The 23,006-nt window shown below is 44.5% G+C and overlaps 2 protein-coding genes across 6 annotated transcripts in view; one reads left to right on the top strand and one right to left on the bottom strand.

The window, feature by feature from the left end:
* REEP1 (receptor accessory protein 1) overlaps positions 1–23,006 on the top strand; it is a 112,923-nt gene that overhangs the window by 36,172 nt on the left and 53,745 nt on the right. For all 5 annotated transcript variants that reach the window (XM_043603911.1, XM_043603907.1, XM_043603909.1 and 2 more), the window contains exon 2: positions 18,873–18,945. In XM_043603911.1, coding sequence (XP_043459846.1) covers positions 18,873–18,945 — 73 coding nt within the window. The remainder of the gene's footprint in view (positions 1–18,872; positions 18,946–23,006) is intronic.
* Positions 10,623–11,682, bottom strand: LOC122497136 (diamine acetyltransferase 1-like). The gene is given in 1 exon segment (XM_043603912.1): positions 10,623–11,682. A coding segment is annotated over 1 exon segment (633 nt). The 5' UTR covers positions 11,615–11,682; the 3' UTR covers positions 10,623–10,981.

The raw sequence follows: 23,006 nt of genomic DNA, 5'->3' as shown, positions 1-23,006 counted from the left end.
GCCCATAGTGGGTACTGGGTCTGCATGTGCACCGAACTTGTGGCACATACTCCCATGGGAGTGAGGAAGAAGTGGCAGTCCCTGACACAGTCCCTCACTCTTGTTTGCCTTTGGCAGAAACCAAGTTGTGTTACAGATGGCATGAGCCTTGGTGTGTGGGCCTCTGTATTGGACAATCTCATTTAAAATTTTTTTTTAACGTTTATTTATTTTTGAGACAGAGAGAGACAGCATGAACAGGGGAGGAGCAGAGAGAGGGAGACACAGAATCTGAAACAGGCTCCAGGCTCTGAGCTGTCAGCACAGAGCCCGATGTGGGGCTCAAACTCACAGACCGCAAGATCATGACCTGAGCCGAAGTCGAACGCTTAACCGACTGAGCCACCCAGGCGCCCCATCATTTTAAATTAATAACCCTGATGAGGGGCACCTGGATGGCTTGGTTAAGTGTCTGACTTTGGCTCAGGCCATGATCTCACAGTTCGCGTGTTTGAGCCCCGCATTGGGCTCTGTGCTGACAACTCAGAGTCTGGTGCCTGCTTCAGATTCTGTGTCCCCTCTCTCTCTCTACCTCTCCCCCACTCGCGCTCTGTCTCTCTCTCTCTCTCTCTCTCTCTCAAAAATAAATACACATTTAAAAAATTAATTAATAACCCTGATGATAACTTAAAAGGATTTCCTCAGCAAAGCCCACAAATAATGTGATGATACAAGGAATGTGTGACCTAAATATTTTACTGACTTTTGTGCTATCAAAAAAGTGCGGTGGGTGCCTTGGTGGCTCAGTAGGTAGAGTATCTGACTTTTGATTTCTGCTCAGACTGTGATCATGGGATCCAGCCATGAGTCGGGCTCTGTGCTGAGCATGAACTCTGCTTAGGATTCTCTCTCTCTCTCTCTCTCTCTGTCTCTCTCTCTCTCTCTGTCTCTCTCCCTCTCTCTCTCTCTGTCTCTGTCTCTGTCTCTCTCTGTCTCCCTCTCTCTCTCTCTCTCTCTCTGTCTCTGTCTCTCTGTCTCTCTCCCTCTCTCTCTCTCTATCTCTCTCTGTCTCTCTGTCTCTCTGTCTCTCTCTCTCTCTCTCTCTCTATATATATATATATATGTATCTGCCACTGCCCCTCTTCCTGGCTTATGCTTGTGCTCGATCTCTCTCTTAAAAAAAAAAAAAAAGTGGGGACATCAGTGGTTTTAGCACCCAGGGTTTGAAATCTCACATTCTAGTTCCAGCCCTGCCACAGACTCGTTGTGTGATTGTAGCCCAATTATTTAACTTCTCTGATTCTTATTTCCAGTCCATGGAGATTGTAAACATGCCTCCTTCGCACAGTTTTTGTACATGCAAATGCATGTACAGTGAGTGCTTAAAACCACGCCCAGCAAGCATTCAGTACAGCCACTGGTTATTATGTGATGTTAACTTTTTTCCTCTATTTTGTTTTGTTTTGTTTTGTTTTGTTTTGTTTTTGAGAGAGACAGAGCATGAGCAGGGGAGGGGGAGGGGCAGAGAGAGGAGACACAATCCAAAGCAGGCTCCAGGCTCCCAGCTGTCAGCACAGAGCCCGATTCAGGGCTCAAACTCCTGAACCTCAAGATCATGACCTTAGCCAAAGCTGGGCATTTAACGGACTAAGCCACCCAGGTGCCCCTAACTTCTTTCTTCTGTGAAGCTTTCCTTCTTGGTGTTGGTTCTCTGGAGAATAGAATTTCCCTCACTAGACACTCCCTTATGCCCTCCCTGTAATCGTGGCCACTGGAGACTCACAAATGGAAAGAATGCATATTGTTTTCATCCTGAAGCAAACCAAATTTCTTATATCTCCAGCCTCAAAGCCGATTCTTTCTGTCTTAGAATTTTTCTCTCCTTCTCAGTGACCTAGTTTTATCCATTCTTTTGAAATCTGCAGGAACAAATGGCATACTTGTTAAAGAGTGGTTCTTGGGGCACCTGGCTGGCTCAGTTAGTGGATCATGCGCCTCTTGATCTCAGTGTTGTGGGTTTGGGCCCCACATTGAGCATGGATCATACTTTAAAAAAAAAAAGTAATTAAAAAAGAAAAAAAGAGGTTAGAGTGGGAGAGAGCCAAAGCATAAGAGACTGTTAAAAACTGAGAACAAACTGAGGGTTGATGGGGGGTGGGAGGGAGGGGAGGGTGGGTGACGGGTATTGAGGAGGGCACCTTTTGGGATGAGCACTGGGTGTTGTATGGAAACCAATTTGACAATAAATTTCATATATTAAAAAAAAAAGTAATTCCCATTCTGTGATTGGGAGGAATATCTTTATTTTCTAAACAAAACAAACTGTGTTATATTCCTCCTTCTTAACTATGAAGCAGTATTCCCCCATACCTTTTAGAGCAGTACCAAGGATTACCTTTATAAGCATCAAAAACAAACATTATTTCCCAGCCTGGGGCCTCACCTTCCTTACTCAAGGCCTGTTTGCATTGGTGTCCAGAGCCCCTGGAGCGGTGCAGCTAGCAAAGTGGAGAGGTCCACACTCGCTGGCCGTCTCCCAGGGAAGCAGTGGACTTGCTTTACATCATCTGCAGGGCAGGTGTTCCCTGTGGGGGGTACAGGCTGGCCAGCCCTGGAGCTGCCTCAGGAGAACACCCAGCAGGACCGTTCTTACGCAGCCATCAGCTGTGTTTGTCCCTTCCCTGTCTCTCATAATTAGCGTAACTCCCTCATAATGAAGACATGTGCTGGAGATTCTTCTCTCAAAACTTAAACTTCTCTCTCCAAAGGAAACGTGGCTGTTGGCCAGCTTGCTTTCTTTTCTCCAGCTCTTATGGTCTAATCACGGAGGCATTCTGGGCATGAGCCAGACATCCCCGTTTCAGACCATCTTTGTTCTTCCATGAGCACGTGGGTCAGGTGTAGACAAGGTTTGCCTTCCTCTAGCTCCTTCCTCCCCTTCGAGTGGGATGACAGCAGCGATTGTGTTAGCTGCCCCGAGCCTTTCTGCGGACAAGCCCAGTGGCCTGGAATCATGGTAGTTTCTTATGAATCACACAACTATTTATAACGGAGCCCCCTCAGATCCTTTCTGGAACAAATCAAGGTGTAAAAAAATATTTAAAATATCAATAGAGGGAACACATTTAGTAGTGTGACTTCTGGGTAGAATATAACATACAGCATTTTCTTTCTTTCTCTACAACCAAAACCATTTAAAAAATGGATATTTGCATCACTTATTAATTTTCACTCATTTTATGTCATGATATCCTCTGTAATGAATTGAGATGACAGTGCCTTCTAAAGTTAGTAAATTTTCTTTTGTTTGAAAATTTCAGTAAATTAAATAAATAGCATTGTACCATGAAACAGAACAGGTGTAACTTGAACAATTATATGTTCCACTTTTTTAAAATTTGCTAGAATTTGTTAGAATTTTTGTTAGAATTTGTGAGGATGAACCATTTGTGGATTAAATGAGCTGATGGCTTATATGAAGTAAATTGTGTTCTTTTAAATTTTCAAATATGGATGATTTTAACAAATATTCATGTCAAGATTTTTTTTTTTTTAAAAGAGAGAGAGTGAGCAGAGAAGGGGCAGTGAGAGAGGGAGAGAGAAGATCCCAAGCAGGCTGTCAGCACAGAGCCCAATGCGGGGCTTGAACTGATAAACCGTGAGATCATGACCTGAGCCAAACCCAGGAGTCAGACGCTTAACCGACTGAGCCGCCCAGGTGCTCCATGTCAAAAAAATTTTTTTTGGTTCATAAACATCATACATTTATTTTATTTTACTTTAATTGTGGCCAAAAAAAAGATATAACAAAATTTACCATCTTAACCACCCTTAAATGTACAGTTCAGTAGTGTTAAGTATATTTGTGTTATTGTACAACCAATCTCTGGGACTTTCTCGTCTTGCAAAATTAAAAATTGAAGCTCTATGCCTGTTAAACAACAACTCCCTATTTCTTCTCCCCCCACCAGCCCCTGGCAACTATCATTTATATTCTGTTCCTATGAATTTGGCCTATCTAGAGTAGTATCTACATGAGTAGTAGATTTATCTGAGGTTGTCTATTCATGTAAATGGAATCATACAATATTTGTCTTTTTTGTGTCTGGCTTATTTCACTTAGCATAATGTCCACAAAGTCTATTTGTGTTGTAGCAGGTGTCAGGATTTCTTTATTTTTAAGGCTGAATAGTATTCCATTATATTCCATTATATTTATATTTATAACTTATCTCACCCATTATATATATATAAAATATATATATTAACTTGGCTTATTTTAACCATCAAGAACTCAGTGACTTGACATTCAACACCAGCCTCTTTGGCAATGTGTGTTCATGTGGCATCATGGGATTGTAAGCCTGAGGAGTGTAGCCTCCTTATGGCTGAGTGAGAGGTTGGAAGGACCTGGGTTCATACGTGGGCAGGTGTGTCTGCCACAAGCCCACATCCCTGCTGCCAGGGAAGCGGGAGCATTAACCATTCTCAGCTTCAGGTATGTAAGGTGAAAACCTCCCTGCACAGGGCAGTTGTCGGGGTGGGGCGTGTCTTTGCTATTCAGGGAGCCAGAAGGATGATAAATGCTTGTTAGACCAGCTTAGCGGCATCTAGAATTTTCACATCACATTAGGTCACAGCTTTCCTACTTGCCTATAACGGCTTGGTGTGGCTTCGGAGATCACGCCATGACAACCGGTCTGGGATAGGGAACCTGTAGTGTAGAACCACTAAATTCCTGGTGATCGTTCCATCACTGGAAATCCTGGAAGGCTTCTGCACTTTGGTCCATGCTGGTTCCTCTCTGTGGATTGTCTTTTGTACCTCTGTCTGTGAGAACCAGGTCTTCCCTTTCTCTAGGGTTCCACTTGAGTCCACAACTCCTTGGGAGCCTGCCATTTTTACTCTCTTGTACTTGTTTCAGGGATGGACCTACTTTTCCTGGGGCCTGAAGCTTTTAGGGTGGAGAGAAGGAGCTTTTTCAGAAAAAATCATACAAAATTTGATGAACACATAGCTGGGACCCCTCCCAGGACCCATGCAGTTGAGGAGCCCTGAAGCTTTAACTTCATTAGCTTCACTGTAAATCTACTTCTGCTTATATTCATTCTTTTTCTCACTCCCCCTCTCTTTTTTCCCCCCATTTTAAAAATTAGAGGAGACATCTGGCCAGCTCAGCGGGTAGACCATGTGGCTCTTGATCTCAGGGTTGTGAGTTTGAGCCCCACTTTGGGGTAGAGATTGCTTAAGTAAATAAACTTAAAAAAAAATTAAGGTATAATTTGCATACAGTGAAATTCACTATTTCTATTGTGTATTGCTACAAGCTTTGACAAATGCTTATAGTTGTGTAACCACTGTCAAAATATATAGAACAGTTTCATTACCTCCAAAATTTTCCTTTTTGGAAAAGGTTATCTTTTGTAGTCATCTTCTCCTCCCACCCCAGCCTCTGGCAACTCACCTGTTTTCTATCTTCATAGTTTTATTGTTTCTAGAGTGGCATAATTGGAGTCATGTAGCATATAGCCTTTTGAACCTGACTTCTTTCACTTAGGCTAGTGCATTTGAATTTCATCACCGTCATTGTATGCATTACTTACTCTATGCTCAACCTTGGAGATGCTGAGATGGAGAAGGCCCAGTCCTTGCCCTCAGAGAGCTCACAGTCTAATGGAGGAGGCACTTGGCCCCATCATCGTAGAGTTTTCCTTTGATACTTTGTATGCACAGCTTTGTCCTACTACCTATCTTGTTCTGGCATACTGGCACCCCTGCCACTTTGTGATCACCCTGAGGATAAAATCTCTGACCTTCTTGAGGCATCATATTGGATGGGGAAGAGTAAGGGGTTTGAAACCAGACCCCATTCGGAGTCTTCCAAATCCACCTCACCCACTTAGTAGTTCCGTCACCTTGTGTTGGACTCAGAATTTGGCACAGAATGTATTGAGTAAATATCTGTTGAATAAATGAATGAAGGAAGCCTCCTTAAGTCCCAGGTCCCTCCTGTGTAAAAAGGGAATAATAGTCGCAACTTCACCTGACTGCTGGGGGGATACAGTGCCTGGTGGGTATCAGTAAAGGTCTGTTCCCCTCTCCTTCCCGAGAGCCCTGTGATACCCTCCCCCAGACAGGCACATTCACGCTGTGCAGACCTCCAAGTGGGCTAGGCAGGATGATACCAGCACTTGCTGTACGGGAGGCAGGAAGGGCATGAGCTGACCAGACACACCCCCAGGAAACCCCACAGGTACCAGCCCACAAGTACAGCTCAAAGAGCCCCTCCCACTAATTCTCAGACTCTGTCAGTCCATTCCTCTCACGAAATACATTCCTTGTAGGGGGCTTCACGGGAAGTTCACTGGGAGGAGAAAACCATAACCCCTTTACCAGGGGACCCTCTGGCTGAGTGTCAGGTCTCAGGCTCTCAGACCCAGGGTGGGGGGAGGAGCATGAGCTGGGAGATGGTCATTGTAAAGAAATCTGTTCTTCCCTTCAAAACACACTCAGCAGGGTGACTGAGTGGCTTAGCTGGTTAAGGAGTCCAACACTATTTGGGCTCCTGTCATTATCTTACAGTTTGTGAGTTCGAGCCCCGCATCAGGCTCTGTGATGATAGTGCAGAGCCTGCTTGAGATTCTCTCTCTCCTTCTCTCTCTGCCCTTCCCCCTGCTCACACGCACACACACTCTCTCTCAAAATAAATAAACATTAAAAAAAATACTCAGCAACACTCAACACAGGATTGTTATTAATCAATTATTTGTATAATTGCCTGTGTGCTGGCTGCCTTCCCTACCAGAGGACACAGGGCACATACTAAGTGCTCAACAGATATTTAATATTGAACGAAAAATATTTTGTGTTTAATAATTGGCATTTGAAGTTATTATTTCTACAGAAAGGAAGGGAATTAATATTTGTCATTCATCTATGGGGTTTCTGGTATGTTAAATCTTTACCTCCAGTCTCATTTAATCTGCATAGCAGCTGTTGAAAGTATTTCGGTTTGTACAATCAAGGACACTGGCTAAGAGTTGTTAAGAAATGTGCCCACAGTCCCGTAGGTAGTCAGTGATGGGAGCTGGATTCAGTCTCTGGTCTGACGCCAAAACTCAGCCTCTAGATTTCTTAAGAATAGAAATCTCTACAATTTAGGGGCACTTGGGTGGCTCAGTCGGTTGAGTGTCCGACTTCGGCTCAGGTCATGATCTCTCCGTTCGTGAGTTCGAGCTCTTGCGTCAGGCTCTGTGCTGACAGCTCGGAGCCTGGAGCCTGCTTCAGATTCTGTGTCTCCCTCTTTCTGTCCCTTTGCTGCTCATGCTGTGTCTCTCTCTGTCTCTCGAGAATGAATAAACGTTAAAAAAAAAATTAAAAAAAAAAATCTCTACAAGTTAGACTTAAAAAATATCCAGACTGATACTTGAGCAGGATTTGAGTGGGTTGGATTGCAGAGTTTCAAGCTTAACAGCATGAATTGAAAATTTGCAGAATGTTTGTTCCGTTTTGTGCTTTTCTAAATTGGGTTTGGGAGTATTTCTGTAATCCAATCTGAATCATGCTTTTTATCGCACCAATTACAGACAGCTCTAAGTAAGCAATAAAAACCCCCCTCTCTGTGCTAAGAGAGGCAGTGTGGGCTGACAATGGTTGTTGTGGACTTGGAGGCAGGAGGCCTGAGTTTGCATCTGGTTGGATGGGGAGGGCCTTTGGCAGACCGCTGAACCACTCTAAGCCTCAGGTTTTCATTGTTCCGTGGCTTTCCTTGTTCGATTTTCATGCACACCGGGAAAGTAACCCCAGTGATCTCAGACACTTGTGGTGTGGATCAAATGAGCAAATAAGCAAATGAGATATTTGTGAGGGGCATAACCCCAGGAGGAGTTTTGTGTGTGTTAGTTCCAAATCTGGAGAGGAGGAGGGGGGTGGAACACACTGGGAAAGAAAGACTGCAGAGAGAGGTCAGCAGAATCACATGCTGTGGTCCAAAAGATGTGGCTTGTTTGTGTTCTGATCTTGGCAAAGGTTGAGGGAGAGAACCTCGTTTGTGTGAAAAGTTTGTGCATTTGGAACCCTGTAAGTTATACTGTCACCTGTGTCAATAAATATATAATACAGTGCCAGGGTCGAATTGTCTTGGGCAAGAAATCAGGCAATATTCTCTCTCTTTCTGTCTCTCTCTCTGATCCTCATTCATTCATTCATTCATTCAGGGATCATGGCAGACTCTGAGCCATGCATTGCAGTCAAGTTAATAAAGCAGCAAATCTTGGGCAGTGGAGTCAGATAGACCTGGGTTCGAGTCTGGCCTCCTCCCCTAACTAATGTTAAACTCAGTTACTTAATTTCCCTAAACCCCAGGTTCCCCATCTGCAATACAAGGACAATGATAATAGTTGTCTCGCAGGGTTATATAAAATTAAAGTAATAATGCTTATAATGAGGTTTGCACAGTTCTTGGCACATAATGGACATTTAATAAATAAATAGTTGTTTATACGTCTTAATCATATAACTGTCAAGGAGCCAAAATGCAAATGGGCCTGTTCTGCTGTTTTCATAGTTTCTCCTCTATCCTTTTAGAAGGTCACAGTGGGTAAGCAGAAGCAGAGGCCCAAGGGTTAGGACTCATGGCAACCATTTCCCAGGTGGTTCACTGTGCCGTTGGGAACCCAGAGCTGTGTGCCCAGCCTGAGCAACTCTGCCCAGGTAAGCTTCTGGATTACTGCTGTGAGGATGTTCCCTGCAGCAGCATGGTAAAGATCAGGCTGGCTCAGCTGTATTTAGAACGCAGGTCCATGGCGCATCTTTCAGGACTAGAGTATTAACAGGCCCTGGAGATGCATTATGGTTTTTGCGAGTCCTTGTTTCATTACATATGGACCCTCTGCTGTCAGGAAGTTGTCTCAGAGCTTGGAGGCATCAGTTGGTTTTATCCATTTTTGGAGACACACACATACACTTACACTCACACTTAAGAGTGTAGATTCCTCCAAATGCTTGTTTTAAAGGTCGTGTTTATTGAGCTATAATTAGTAAAGGTCACTCTTTTTAGTGTGATTTTTCTTTTAATCTTGAGTTTGAATTCCAAGTTTAAATAAATGCAGTTTGTAACCACCACCACAATCAACATGCAGGATGGTTCCATCATTTCCCGAAATTCCTTCACTCTCCTTTGTAGTCAGTCCCTCCCACCCTTAGCCCCAGCAACCACTGATCTATTTTTTTTTGTCTCTATAAATTTCCCTTTTTCAGAATAGCATGTAAATGGAATAATACAGCATGTTGACTCTTTAGTCTGGCCTTTTCACATAATGTAATGCATTCGAGACTCCAAATGCTTTTGATTGCAGAAGGATGAGCAGTTCTGAGATCAGTGTGGAAAATCAATAACATTCCTGTATGCCATTAGTAACCAAAAGAAAATCTAACTTAAAAATTCACAATACCACCTAAAATCCCTGAAGTGCTTAGCAGTAAATAAAACAAAACATGTCCAAGATATTTATGGAAAAATTTATAACATATCATGAAAAGACGTTGAAGAAAGCATGAGTAGATGGAAAGGATAATGTTCAAAAGGAGATACCCAGTTAACATAAAGATGGTGTTTCTTCCTGAGTAAACCTACAAGTTCAGTGCAATTCCAACCAAAATCCAAATTAAGTTTTTCATGGAACTTGACAAGCTGTCAGGAAATTCCTATAGAAAAAAGCTGAGAATAGGCAAGACCATTTTAATAATATCAGAATTTATTATAAAGCTATGAGAATTAAGATACTGTGGTATAGGTGTATGCTTAGATGGCAGACCAGTAGAATGGAACAGAGAGCTGAAATAATACCTCTACACATTGGAAGACTTTATATGTGATGGATAGAACTCAAAAACAATGGGAAAGGATTTGGTAAATATTACTGGGACAATTGGAATCCATACACAAAATAATAAAATTGGATCCTGAACTTGCAGCATACATAAAGATAAATCCACATGAATTCAAACCTATAGTGAGGAAGCAAAAGTTAAACATATTTTGGGAAAAAATATGTGACCAGGATTTCCTTAGCAAGATATGAAAACAAACTATAAAAGATTGATATATTTGTCCATGTAAAATGTACTTATTTTTTTAAAGAGACTTTTAAAAAAATGCTTATTTTTGAGAGAGAGAGAGAGAGAGAGCAGGAGTGGGGGAGGAAAAGAGAGAAGGGGGGGAGAGAGAACCCCAAGCAGGCTCCACACTGAGCCTGCTCAATCCCATGACTGTGAGATCATGACCTAAGCTGAAATCAAGAGTTTGATGCTTAACCGGCTGAGCCATGCAGGCATCCCTGTCCATGTAAAATTTAAAACTTCTACAACAGAAGGTACTACAAACAAAGTTAAAATAGTTTTTTTTTTTCAACGTTTTTATTTATTTTTGGGACAGAGAGAGACAGAGCATGAACGGGGGAGGGGCAGAAAGAGAGGGAGACACAGAATCGGAAGCAGGCTCCAGGCTCCGGGCCATCAGCCCAGAGCCTGACGCGGGGCTCGAACCCACGGACCGCGAGATCGTGACCTGGCTGAAGTCGGACGCTTAACCGACTGCGCCACCCAGGCGCCCCAAAATAGTTTTTTAATTTTTTTAATTTTTATTTTTTAAATCAAAGGGTAGTTTATTATAAAAGAATCAAAACAGAAACTCTAAGTACCAGTGTGTACATTGTACACATTTAAATGACTCACAAGAATGAAGTTTTTTTCATATACATTAAGATCACACCACCTTGCTATTTATCAAAAGATGTTCAAGGAGAAATCTGACTCCAAACTGCATACAAGACTGCCATCTTAAACAGACCGCATTTCAAACATGCAACAACACCACTGGTAATAAAGCTTTGGAATGGGTGTTCATTCTATTATTCGACTACAAACAGGATAGAAAGCAAGATCAGTTGAGAATTTAATCTAAAATAGAATGGAAGCTGTCATTTTTCTACACCAGCACTCCTCACTCCTCTGCTGCCATCTTTAGCAAATACTCCTTGTTGATCTTGAAGAGTCTCCATCCCTCTTCGCTGGACAGATCAGAAGCACCTCTTCTTTTGTAGAAGTTGATAGATGGTTCATTCCATTCGGCTACCAAGAAGTGCATGCTGCTGCAGTGACATTTCATGGCAACCTGGCTTAGGTTCTTCAGAATTTCTGATCCTATGCCAAAGCCTCTATAGTCACTCATTACGAAGAAGTCCTCAAGATACAACAGTTTGCCAATCCACGGGTCATAGGTAAAGTAGTACATGGTGAAACCAACAACACTGTGTCCTTCCGGAGACCAGTGCTCCTTGGGCACTTCTGCAACCAGGCAGTGGTAGAAAGGGTGCTCTCCGAAACCATCCTCTAGTAGATCTTTTTCAGTTAACATTACTTGCTCTTCCATATATTCTTATTTGACCAGTTCCTTGATTAGCCTCAGGATGTCACTGCAGTCGGCGGCGGTGGCCGGGCGGATCACAAATTTAGCCATTTTCGTCTTTTGCTTTTCTTCCCCTTGCAGACCAGGCCCCTGTACTTGAACAGCAGGAGGAGGTGGTTCCTCATTCGTCTCCCAGGAGCGTCCTTTTCTCAGTCGGGCTGGCACCATGACCCGGCGAACCTTTGCAAGCGACGGAAAAGCTTCCCCGACTGCGACTAGCGCTGCACCTTAAATTTTTTTTAATGTTTATTTTATTTTTGAGACAGAGAGACCCAGAGCATGAACGGGGGAGGGTCAGAGAGAGAGGGAGACACAGAATCTGAAGCAGGCTCCAGGCTCCGAGCTGTCAGCACAGAGCCCGACGCGGGGCTCGAACTCACCGACCGTGAGATCATGACCTGAGCCGAAGTCGGACGCTTAACCGACTGAGCCACCCAGGCGCCCCTAAAATAGTTTTTTATTGGAGAAAGGTGTTTGTAATGAACATGTTCAAGGAAGGATTTATACTCAGAATTCACAAAGAAGTCCTAAATATCAGTGAGAAAAACATAGCCTAATGAGGGATATAAATAGGCCAGTTAAGCAGGCCAAATGGCCAATAGGCATAAGAGGCTGCTCACCCTCACTTGTAATTGGGGAAATACAAATTAAAACAAGCATGAGATACCATTTCACATCTATCAGACTGGCAAAGAATTTTTTTAAGTTTGTTTGTTTGTTTATTTTGAGAGAGAGAGAGCAGGTGCAGGGAAGGGGCCGAGAGAGAGGGAGAGAGAGGGAATCTCAAGCCGGCTCCACACTGTCAGTGCAGAGACCAACATGGGGCTCAAACCCACAAACCGCGAGATCATGACCTGAGCTGAAACCAAGAGTCAGACACTTAATCGACTGAGCCACCCAGGCACCCCCAGACTGGCAAAAAGTTTTAAATCTATATCAGTTTGGCAAGAATGGCTAGCATGGGAAGTCTTCTCCACTGCAGGGAGGAGTTGAAACTGGCAGAACCTCTCTGGTGAGTGGATTTGCATTGTATGGTAGAAGGTGCTGTACCCCATGACTCACACTGCACAGGAGACGTGTATTAGAATGGTCATTACAGCCCTGTTTGAAATAGTAAAAAATTGGAAAGAACCTAAATATGCATAAATAAATGCATATTTATATATAGATAAATTGTGATCTATTCACATGGTGAAATACCATTTGGTGGTTTCAAATGGTCTAGAAAGACATGTATCAACATAGATCAAATTTCAAAAGCACAAAGTTGAATTTAAAAACTTATTTCACGGGCACCTGGGTGGCTCAGTAAGTTGAGCATCTGACTCTTGATTTCTGCTCAGGTCACGATCCCAGAGTTGTGGGATTGAGCCCCTTGCTGAGCATGGACCATGCTTGAGATTCTCTCTCTCTCCTTCTGCCCCTATCCCCTGCTTGTGCTGTCTTTCTCTCTCTCAAAAATAAATAAATAACGTATTTCAGTGGGACACATGGGGTGTAATTCCATATATATATAATGTTTAAGCAGTTATAATTTTTTTTTTTTTGCATGGCTTACGTAGTTAATAAAAACATAGTGAGAATGATAAACACCAAATTCAAGATAGTGGTTATTTTGGGGAGGGAGGGAGTGGAATGCATCAGGAAAGAATATATAGGAAACTTCAACTATATGCCATGTCTTGAAGTTTTTTTGTATTAAGAATTATGGTATACTTACTCGCATGCCAATAGGAACTCAAAAACCAAGGAGCATCCTTCTCTTAGCATAGACAGCAAAGTGGTCTTGGGGATTAATTCTCATAGAGAGTAATAAAAATTGATTCATAAGCTTTTAGGAAAAAACCTTCGGAATAAAACTATTAGAAATTATTTACTTTTTATTTTATTAAGAACAGAAAGCACAAAACATAATCAATGTAAAATTTAATAGCAGGGTGCCTGGGTGGCTCAGTCGATTAAGCTGTGGACTTTGGCTCAGGTCATGATCACACAGTCAGTGAGTTTAAGCCCCGCGTTGGGCTCTCTGCTGACAGCTCAGAGCCTGGAACCTGCTTCGGATTCTGTGTGTGTGTCTCTCTCTCAAAAGCTGAATAAACATTAAAAAGATTAAAAAAAAAATTTAATAACCTTTTGATGTCCAAAAGAAACAGTGTACCTTCATGATTTGGAAGACCTTTTGTGCAAATTCATTTTTTTGGATATGGGACACTGCTTTTAAAAATTATAAAATATCCACATATAAAAAGTGCATAGAATATATGTGTACATTTTCATATACATTTGTAATTACAAAGCACAACTCTGCATAACTACTGTGCAGGTCTAGAAATTCAGCATTCCAGAAGCCTGTGTGTGGTATACTATTCCTTAAATTCAATTTGTTTTATCATAATATGAACAACCATACACTAGGCCTGTTATGTTTCTTATATTGAGAAATTAATTTTAGAAAAAAATGTCCTTAACATTGATTTTTAAATTTTCAACATAATTTGGGATTGGGAAATGTCAGTCCAACACTAGGATGTCTGAGAAGACTGTGGAAAATACTGTTTCGTGGTTTGCAGAAGTCTTGGCCAAGGTTAGCAACCGCCTGTCCCACAGCTTGTACTTGAGCTCCAGGCCAGCAATTGCTCCCCTGCAGGCTCCCGGAATGGTAAGCACTCCTCCTTGGTAACTGTAACTGGCATCATAGTTACAGTTTATGCATGTGAGCAATACCTCTGTTCTCCTGGCCAGAGCTCCAGGAAGTTGATAAGTAGCTTCAGAGTTGTGTTTTCCCTGACACTGACCGATGGGATAGGTATGTGGTCTTTGCCATTTTGGGTAGCCCCTTCCTATCTGAGCATCTGCTGTCTTGCCTGGGATGCTGGGCTTCCCCCCTTACCCCCCAATCTTGGCACACACACACACACACACAAAAACAAACGACAAAACAAAAATCAAACTCGGGCAGATTGTCCTTGATGACTGAGTGAAGAATCCATGGCCAAGGACTGGGAAACAGAACACTAGACCAGGGTTTCTCCACTTTGGCACTTTGGGCTTTTTGAGCTGGATCATTATTTGTTGAGGGGAGGGGTGTCCTTTGCATTGGAAGATATTTCGCAGCATCCCTGGCCTCCACCTGCTAGATGCCAGTAGCACTCTCTCAGTGTGACAACCAGAGGATTTCCAGACATTGTCCAGAGGTCTGAGGAAACTAAATCACCTCTGGTGGGGAACCACTGCCTTGGAAGATGAGACTCGTGGTCCCTTCTAGATACTACAGCTGTGGAAGTGGTGGGAGAGGCAACCCTTGGATGAAGGCCCTTAACTTGGAGCAAGAGAAAGAATGCAAGGCCAAGATAGGAGAAATGAGTCAAGCAGATAAATAAATAGAGCCATTAAGTTAGGGGTAGGGGCTTCAGGGTAGCAGTAAATGACAGCGGCGAGAAGAGAGGGTAGGTGCAGGGCTTTTTGAGGCTGTGGGGTGTGGCGTGAGGTTCTGTTCAGTAACAACAGGAAGGAAGGTGTTAGCCAGAACCTGGTCTCCTCTCCAGAGGGAGGCGCTGAAGCCCCCCACCTTCCCTCTGCTGGGGCCAGCCTTGAATACCTGGAGCACTTTAAATCCTCCTAAGTATTTTACTGCTTTCCTCCTGACCTTGTGGGGAGAGTAACATGAATCTATCAAGTGGGTTAAGCTCCTTGGAGCAAGATCGCAATTCTTTTATCTTTATTCACTCAACAGACATTTATCAAGCACCCACTTGGGCAGGGGCCTCGCCAGGCAATAGGAACCCAACTAATCAGACCAGACCTGCATATTCTGGTTGGGGAGACAACTCAGCCAGGACAGGCAACCCGGGGAGAAGAAATAAGGCGGGCCCCATAGTCAGGCTTCCCAGGTCCACATCCCACCTCTGCTCCTGCTGTTCTGTCTCCTTAGGTCTCAGTGTCCTTGTCTGTAAAATGGAGAATTCTTGACCCAAATGGGTGTTGAGAGGATGAAGTGAGAGAATGTGTACAGCCTGTAGAGCGGTGCCTGGCATTAGTGAGCACTCAGCAATATTAATATCATTATTAACATTGATTTACTATATTTATTATTATTTATTATATTGATTTGTTATTGTTATTATTATACTACAGCATAAAAGGCTGTAATAGAGTGCCAAGAACGTTCTGAGAGGCAAGTGACCAAAGGTACACAGAAGTGGCTTTTTTGAGATGAGTCTTAAAGGATTAGTCGGACTTTATCAGGAAAAAAGAAGTTGGGGAGTTGTGGAAAGGTCATGCACTGAGATGCGGGCAGGAAGTCACAGATTGGGAGCAAGTGAGCATGGCTTATAGGGTAGAGCTGCTGGCTGTGACATCCGGAGGCTGAGGCTGGGAAGGAAGGTGGGGGGCGGGGGGAGTGTTGCACTGGAGAAGGGACTTGATCTGAATGGACATTAAGTGCCAAAACCCTTTGGCTTGGATCTGCTTCATTTGCTTATTTCTTTTCTCCAGAACAGATTTGGTAGAAGTTGCCAATTTTTAAATAATTTTTTTAAATTTTATTTATTTTGGGGTGGGGGACAAGTGGGGGGACAGGCAGAGAGAGAGGGAGAGAGAATCCCAAGCACTGTCAGCGCGGAGCCCAACGCAGGGCACGAACTCACGAACTGTGAGATGATGACCTCAGCTACAATTCAGAGTTGGATGCTTAACTGACTGAGCCACCCAGGCACCCCAGAACTTGCCGTTTTAATCTCATTCTTCTGTCCTGAGCAGTGAAGAGCTAGGTGTTTCCCACTACCTGCTGGCCTAATTGAAGCTTTAGAGGCTGGAAAACAAATTTGTCTTGTGGTCCCTGTGCCGTCAAACATGGGGTGGGGTGGCACGCAGGGGAACACTGGCCACCATGTCACAGCAGGGGTCCAGCAGACGGAGCACAGCCTCTCTTGTCTGGGTGTCCTTGAGGCTTTCCGGTTTTGTGACCACTCAGATGGTGTCAGTGTCTCCACTCTACTTGTTGGGGTTCACAGAGGAACAAATCAATAAGCTGGCCCTGGGTCATGATGTGTTTTCCACCTCTCTCTTTTCTGAAGCTCACATGCTGCCTCAAGGCAGGGGCTGGAAGCCATCCTGGCAGACGTGGCTAATAACCAGGGCATCTGTGCCAAAGGAGCGGTGTGTTTATTTCTCCGGAACCTGTGGCACTGTGCCTGAGGCTTTGCTGAATCAGCCTGGTGCCGTCTGGCTTCCCTGCTGGATGCTGAGACCTCAGTCCCAAGGTCACAATTGTCCCCTGGACGGCTCTGGCTTTCACTTCCCCACTCTTGAAACTTCACACAGTGAATGGGTACTTATTGAGCACCTGCCAGGGCCCGGGTGGGGGGGGGGTGCATTATGAATGAGACAGATACCATCCTGGGCTTTGGAAAACATATAGTCTTTTAGGAGAGACAGACATCGAAGAAACCATTACGGGTGGTTTGGATAAGGGGAAAGGCCTCACAAGAAACTGAGACTCCCTGACATCTGAGGATGCTTGGGAGGAGTGGTTGAGGAGACCTCCCTCACCAAGCTGGTTCATTATTCAGCCCAGTGGACTCCCACAAGAGATATCCCCCTTGGCCTGCCCAGTGCCTTTGAAACTGTTGCCTTCTTTCTCTTTCTTAAAATTCCTTTCCTGCCTCCCCCAGTCCTTCATTCTCCCCTTCCTTTCAGACTACTCTGTTGTCCCCTTTGCTGGCTTCTCTTGCTCCCCACACAGAATTCTGGCCTTCCCAAAGGATGGCCTGGCTCTCCAAAGCAGTAGGCAGTGGTGGTCAGAAGCCAGGCTTGGAGGAGGCCAACCTGGCTGGGTTCTAGCCCCTGATTTACTTCTTATGGTCCCACAACCTTAGAGAAGCAAGTGACTGCCTACTCCATGTGTTGGTATCCTGTCTGTAAAAGACGTTTTGTTTTTTGTTTTTTGTTTTTTAATCAAGGCAAGTCTGAGGCCTGAGGTAATGCATATAAAGCACTTAGTGCAAGGCCTGTATGAGTCAAGGTTACAAAGCCCTTTCTCTTTCAGCATCAGAAATGGACTCAGTTCCACTCACTTTCCGTTTTTCCCCGGAAACCTGATGAATGTGAAATGTGAAGGTGTTACCTGGCCACAGAGCTTTTAGTAAAACTGACCCCTGCTTGGTACATTGAATCTGGACTGGAATTTCTCTGTATGGCCTCTAAATACCTGATGAGGAAGCCATGGCTTTGGGCTTCCTGCGTGTGGTGTCTCCTTGCAGGGACCCTAGAGGCTCTCTATCTGTGGGCTTGTCAGAGGAGATGTTGGCTCATGTGGGGTCTGGGACCACCAGAGTGCCTCTGTTCCCAATCAGCTTACACCTGAATTGACACTTGGAGGTGTCTCAATATCCATTGAGAGCCATTGAGGTGCTGAGAACACATTGTGGAATAAAACAGATTCATTCTGTGGTCTGCAGGCACTTAGAGTTCGGGAGATGTTGTCCATCAAAGTGAGCATTTTGATGTTGTGTACCTCATGTAGTAGGAGATTTGACCTAGTTGGTAAAGTTGGGCATATCTTCCATGAGGAAGTCATGATAGAGCCAGGATCTGATAGATGAACAGGCATTAACAAGCAAAGAAGGGAAAGGGAAGATTCCAGAAAGCGAGAACAGCACAGGCAGAGGCTTTGAGAGGGGATGCTGCAAGGTGGTGGAGCTATGCCATGCAGGTCCTTAGGGGCAGGGGTGAGAGGGTGAGAGTCAAATTATTCAATGACCCCCTGCAGCCCTGGGCAGGGATCAGTGGGAGCTGATACCCAAGCGGTTGTGCTGGTCTCACTTTTCCTTCCTCTTATTAAGAGCAGTGAGAAGCAGGTTGATGCAGGGTGGGGATGTGTGTATTGGGAAAGAGGGGTTGGCTTGATTGGATTTACGATTTGAAAAGCTGATTCTGGCTGCAGGATGTGGGAATCAAGCGTGAGGGGAGTGAAATTTGAAGGAACTTTAAGTGAAAAGTTTATTTTAGAGGAGGAAGCCCAAGGTATGGGTGGGCTTTATAGAGCAGCAGTGGGGATTAGCAGGAGAGGAGAGTTTGACCTTTAATTTCAGGGGTCATGGCTGCTCAACTTGGCTTCCCACACCCACTCTCACCCCCGGTTTTGGCTTCCATGACCCTGGATCACTCTTTCATGTTGCCAAATCACAGACCGAAGGGAGGTGGATGTGCCACTGAAATAGAAGACAGAGGTTCCAAGCACATCCCAGCTAGGGGAGGAAACCTTTAGGGCATTCATAAAACTAGATCAAGCCTCTCAGCAGCATTTTCTGGAGCATGGAGAAGTGCTTTTGGCATTGTAGACAGACCTTTTCCATCAAATAGAATGAATGAAAATGACATTTCTCTTTTCTCTCTCTCTCTCTCTCTCTCTCTGTCTTCCCTCCAGGCTTATATTTGGCACCCTTTACCCTGCGTATTATTCCTACAAGGCTGTGAAATCAAAGGACATTAAAGAATATGTAAGTAGCTCTTATTGGTGGGGGCCTGATGGTTGCGGGGAAGCTGGATGTGAAGTGTTGAGAGAAGCAGGATGCCCTATGCCCTCCTTGGTGCAGGCGCTGAGAAGGGAATCCAGAATACTTAGAGGTTGGAGGACCATATTATTGCTGGGTGGCACCATCACAGCTCTAGATGTGCGGGGCACCTCTAGGCAGGAGAATCATCAGACCACCCCTGCTCGACAAAGACCTACATGGGGTGGGTGATGAGGAAAGGGTACCCCATCCCATGGTAGCGCAGAAACCCAGGTCAAAGTACAAAGCATGTGGATTTGGGCATCAGGAGTCTGAAGTCAAGTTCTGGCTCTGTCATTTGATTGCTGCAATGCTGGACAGGAAACCTAACTTCCAAGAGCCTTGGATCCTAATCTGAGGGGTGGATATCAACAATCCCGGCCCCTAGCGTTGCGAGGGACAAAGGGTCTTTGTTCTCCCTCTTTTACTCAGCTGTCATTTTGGAAGTTTGGCACAGGTAAAGAAATAAAGCATATTTGAAAGTCACTTTCTTTCTCAGATTTTCCAGGGTGCCTTTATGATGAAATCAGCCACCTCCAGATCAACTGCTACCAGAACTTCCCCCCACCCCCGCCCCGTTCCCTCAGTTTCCCAGAACTGCTGGCTTGGGCTTGCATCTGCTATGAAGCAGGGGGTCTAGATAGGGGTGTGCTCTCTGGAGGCTGGGTCCCTGGTATATTCGAGGGAATCTCGGAGTGTGAACTATAAATAGGTGTCAGGTTGCAAGCACAGAACCTCACGATTCGAGATTGGCTTGGCACAGGGTTTCCAAGGTGTCTCTCTCTTCCTTTCAGCCTGGGGTGCGGGAAAGCTGAGCCTGGTAAGGAAGCGTAATCAGGGCCACCGTGGTGCGGGGTCTGATCCTCTACTTTGCAGGGCCAGAAACTCAATTCTGTCAACTCATCTGGGGGAAGCTCAGACGCCGGTAAATTGTTTTGCTCTGACCAAACTCACAGGAGCCTGGTTTATGACTAAAATGGCAATTCATTAATTTGGAGTGAAAAATATCACTGACGAGCTGAGCAGCTGTTTGCGTTGGCTGGCGAGCACGAGCTTTTCCCAGGAGGGAAAACCTGAGAGTTAAGATTAGAAAGTTTCTTGGTAAAAATGGCATCGAGACGGAGGAGCCGCGTGGTATTAGGAGAGACCCGTCTGCTTTCCCTGCACTCGTTCACACGCACTCACAATCTCACTCCCTCTCACTTGCTCTCACATGTGCTCTCACTCGCACACTCACACAACACTTACATGCTCCCCGACATGTTCTCCCGTTCTCATGTGCTCTCACATACACTCATGTGCTCTTGCACATGTTCTCTCACTCTCACACACCCACACACACCCCTCACACCCCACACTCTCACGTGCACTCTCACACACATTCACACTCACCATTACACTCACCTCTTTTCCTCCTTTTGACCACTAAGCCCATTTATCCAAGAAAGAAACCTGGAATTGCTTCCAACTTCCGCCTCCCCCTCACCACCCAGCCCTGTACACACACCTGGTTCGAGACGGCATCCCTCGTCCCTGCCCCCCTAATGATCCTTCAACCAGGCCTCTCCTCCTGTGCTGCCACTCTCTTAAATGCACTTCTCTTCTCTTCGTGTTTTCCCTGGCATGTTACAGTAGCCCACTGTATTAGTTTTTTATTGCCACTGTAACAAATTACTGGAATGCAGGGCCCTAGAACAACACAAAGGTATTGTCTCCCAGTGCTAGAAGTCAGAAGTGTCATGGGTCTCACTGTGTTCAAATCAAGCAGGGCTACCTTCCTTCTGGAGACTTTTTTTTTTTTTTTAACATTTTTATTTTTATTTTTATTTTTGAGACAGGGAGAGACAGAGCATGAACAGGGGAGGGTCAGAGAGAGGGACACACAGAATCCGAAACAGGCTTCGGGCTCTGAGCTGTCAGCACAGAGCCCGACGTAGGGCTCGAACTCACGCCCCGCGAGATCATGACCTGAGCCGAAGTCGGCCGCTTAACCGACTGAGCCACCCAGGCGCCGCAGGAGACTTTAGGGGAGAGTCCATTTCCTCGTCTGTCCCAGTTCCTAGAGGCCAGCCGTGTCCCTTGGCTCGTGCCCCTTCCTCCATCTTCAGAGCCAGCGAGTAGCATCTCTGACCATTCTTCTATAGTCACATCTCACTGAGATGACAGCCAAGCTCACGTCACAGGAAGGCTCTGGTGAGGAATCTGCTGCCAATGTCACCACCAGGGACACTGGCTGCCAGCTATCTGGCACATTCCCTGAAGATTCAAAAATCCTAAATGCAAGTGTTTGATTTTTTTTCCTAAGCCTATATAACAGGCCTTGCCTCCCACAAACATCCTCGTACTGGGAGACTTTCCCCAAATTAGAAGGCATTGGATGTTGGTAGAAAAAAACAAATATACATCTCCATGTCAGTTACCTCTTTGGCTGATCAACACCCACATTCACTCCTTTGCCCATATTTTGGCTTTAAAAAAAACTTTCCAACAAGAATGCTATATAATTTATGTCCTTGGCAAATCCAGATTTTTTTTTTTTTTTACCTGAGTCCAGCACCAGATCCAGTATTTCTGGCAAAGCCTTCTCCTCAGACTCTGACCTTAATGTGCAGAACTCTAAAAATTAAACTAGCAAGTGACCCATCATTGACATACCCCATATACTATATGAGGGAGAGAAAGAGAATGCATAAGAATAAAACTAGTTAAAATATTTAAGTCTATACATAACACAGAAAGGAAGAAAATATGGATAGAAGCTATCGTCCTTAGTCATGCAAGTAGTCATGGGTTCATAGGTGATATTATGTATTCTGCTAAAAGATAATGTTTTAAAGGCAAACTCATGACTCTTGTACAAAAATAAAGTTGACACACGTTGAAAGTTTTACTTAACTTATTAATTAATAAGGGAACCAGTAAGGTGTTAAAAAAATAAAAACAATTCAAAGGAGATGCCAAAGAACAGACGTTATATAAGCAGGCAGGAATGATTAAATGAATTTGTTAATAGATATTCAGCTAACTTTGGGGGAGTGTGGGGAGATCAGTTGTACCTCTATGGACAAAATCATTTGCGTTGTAGTCAGTTTTCTATAACTTACAATATTTTAAATTAAAAAACAATTTTTGTGTTTATTTATTTTTGAGAGAGAGACAGGGCGTGAGCGGGGGAGGGGCAGAGAGAGGGAGACACAGAATCTGAAGCAGGTTCCAGGCTCCGAGCTGTCAGCACAGAGCCTGACACAGGGCTCAAACCCACAAACTGTGAGATCATGACCTGAGCTGAAGTCAGACACTTAACCGACTGAGGCACCCAGGCGCCCCTACAACATTTTAAAATAGCTCAAAGATACTGAAAAACAAGACATGTAGAATCAACATAATTCAGAAGGGGGCTCTGGACAGCATCTAGCATTCTACAGGGTACCCATTCCAAAATCTTTCACCATTTTTCCTATTACTTCCTTTTTCTACCATTTAATCCATGTTCCCTTTGTCTTCAGTTAGAGCATTAGTGAGTGGGGGGTTCCTTATCCAGGGTGTGGCCTAAATTTTCATTCTTAGGGAATCTGAGGCCTTAGTAATCTTGCCTCTGTAAGGCCGTGGTAATGATCCACTGACTTTTACCTCTGAACAAGGCTGTACTCGCTTATATGAATGATCACACTCAGATTCCCCCCCCAAGGTTCCTTAACTTCCACGCACCCTCCTTCCTGCCATGTTGTTTAGTGGCAATTCTGGTTCCCCTTGCTAATCAGGATCAGTCACCCTTGAAAGCCCATGAGTCGCTTTACTGTCTATTTCCTAGGGCCATCGCGGTCCTGAAATGGCCAGGTAACAGTATAGTTTCTGCTTTCACTTCATTGGAAGCATTTGATATCCCCAATGAAAGCATTCATCCCTCAGGTACCATTAAGTATTAAAAAACAGAACTCAGGGGCGCCTGGGTGGCTCAGTCAGTTGAGCGTCCGACTTCAGTTCAGGTCATGATCTCGCAGTCTGTG

Source organism: Prionailurus bengalensis, chromosome A3 (genome assembly GCF_016509475.1).
Source record: "Prionailurus bengalensis isolate Pbe53 chromosome A3, Fcat_Pben_1.1_paternal_pri, whole genome shotgun sequence".
Lineage (NCBI taxonomy): Eukaryota > Metazoa > Chordata > Mammalia > Carnivora > Felidae > Prionailurus > Prionailurus bengalensis.
This window is presented reverse-complemented; position numbering and strand designations above follow the sequence as displayed.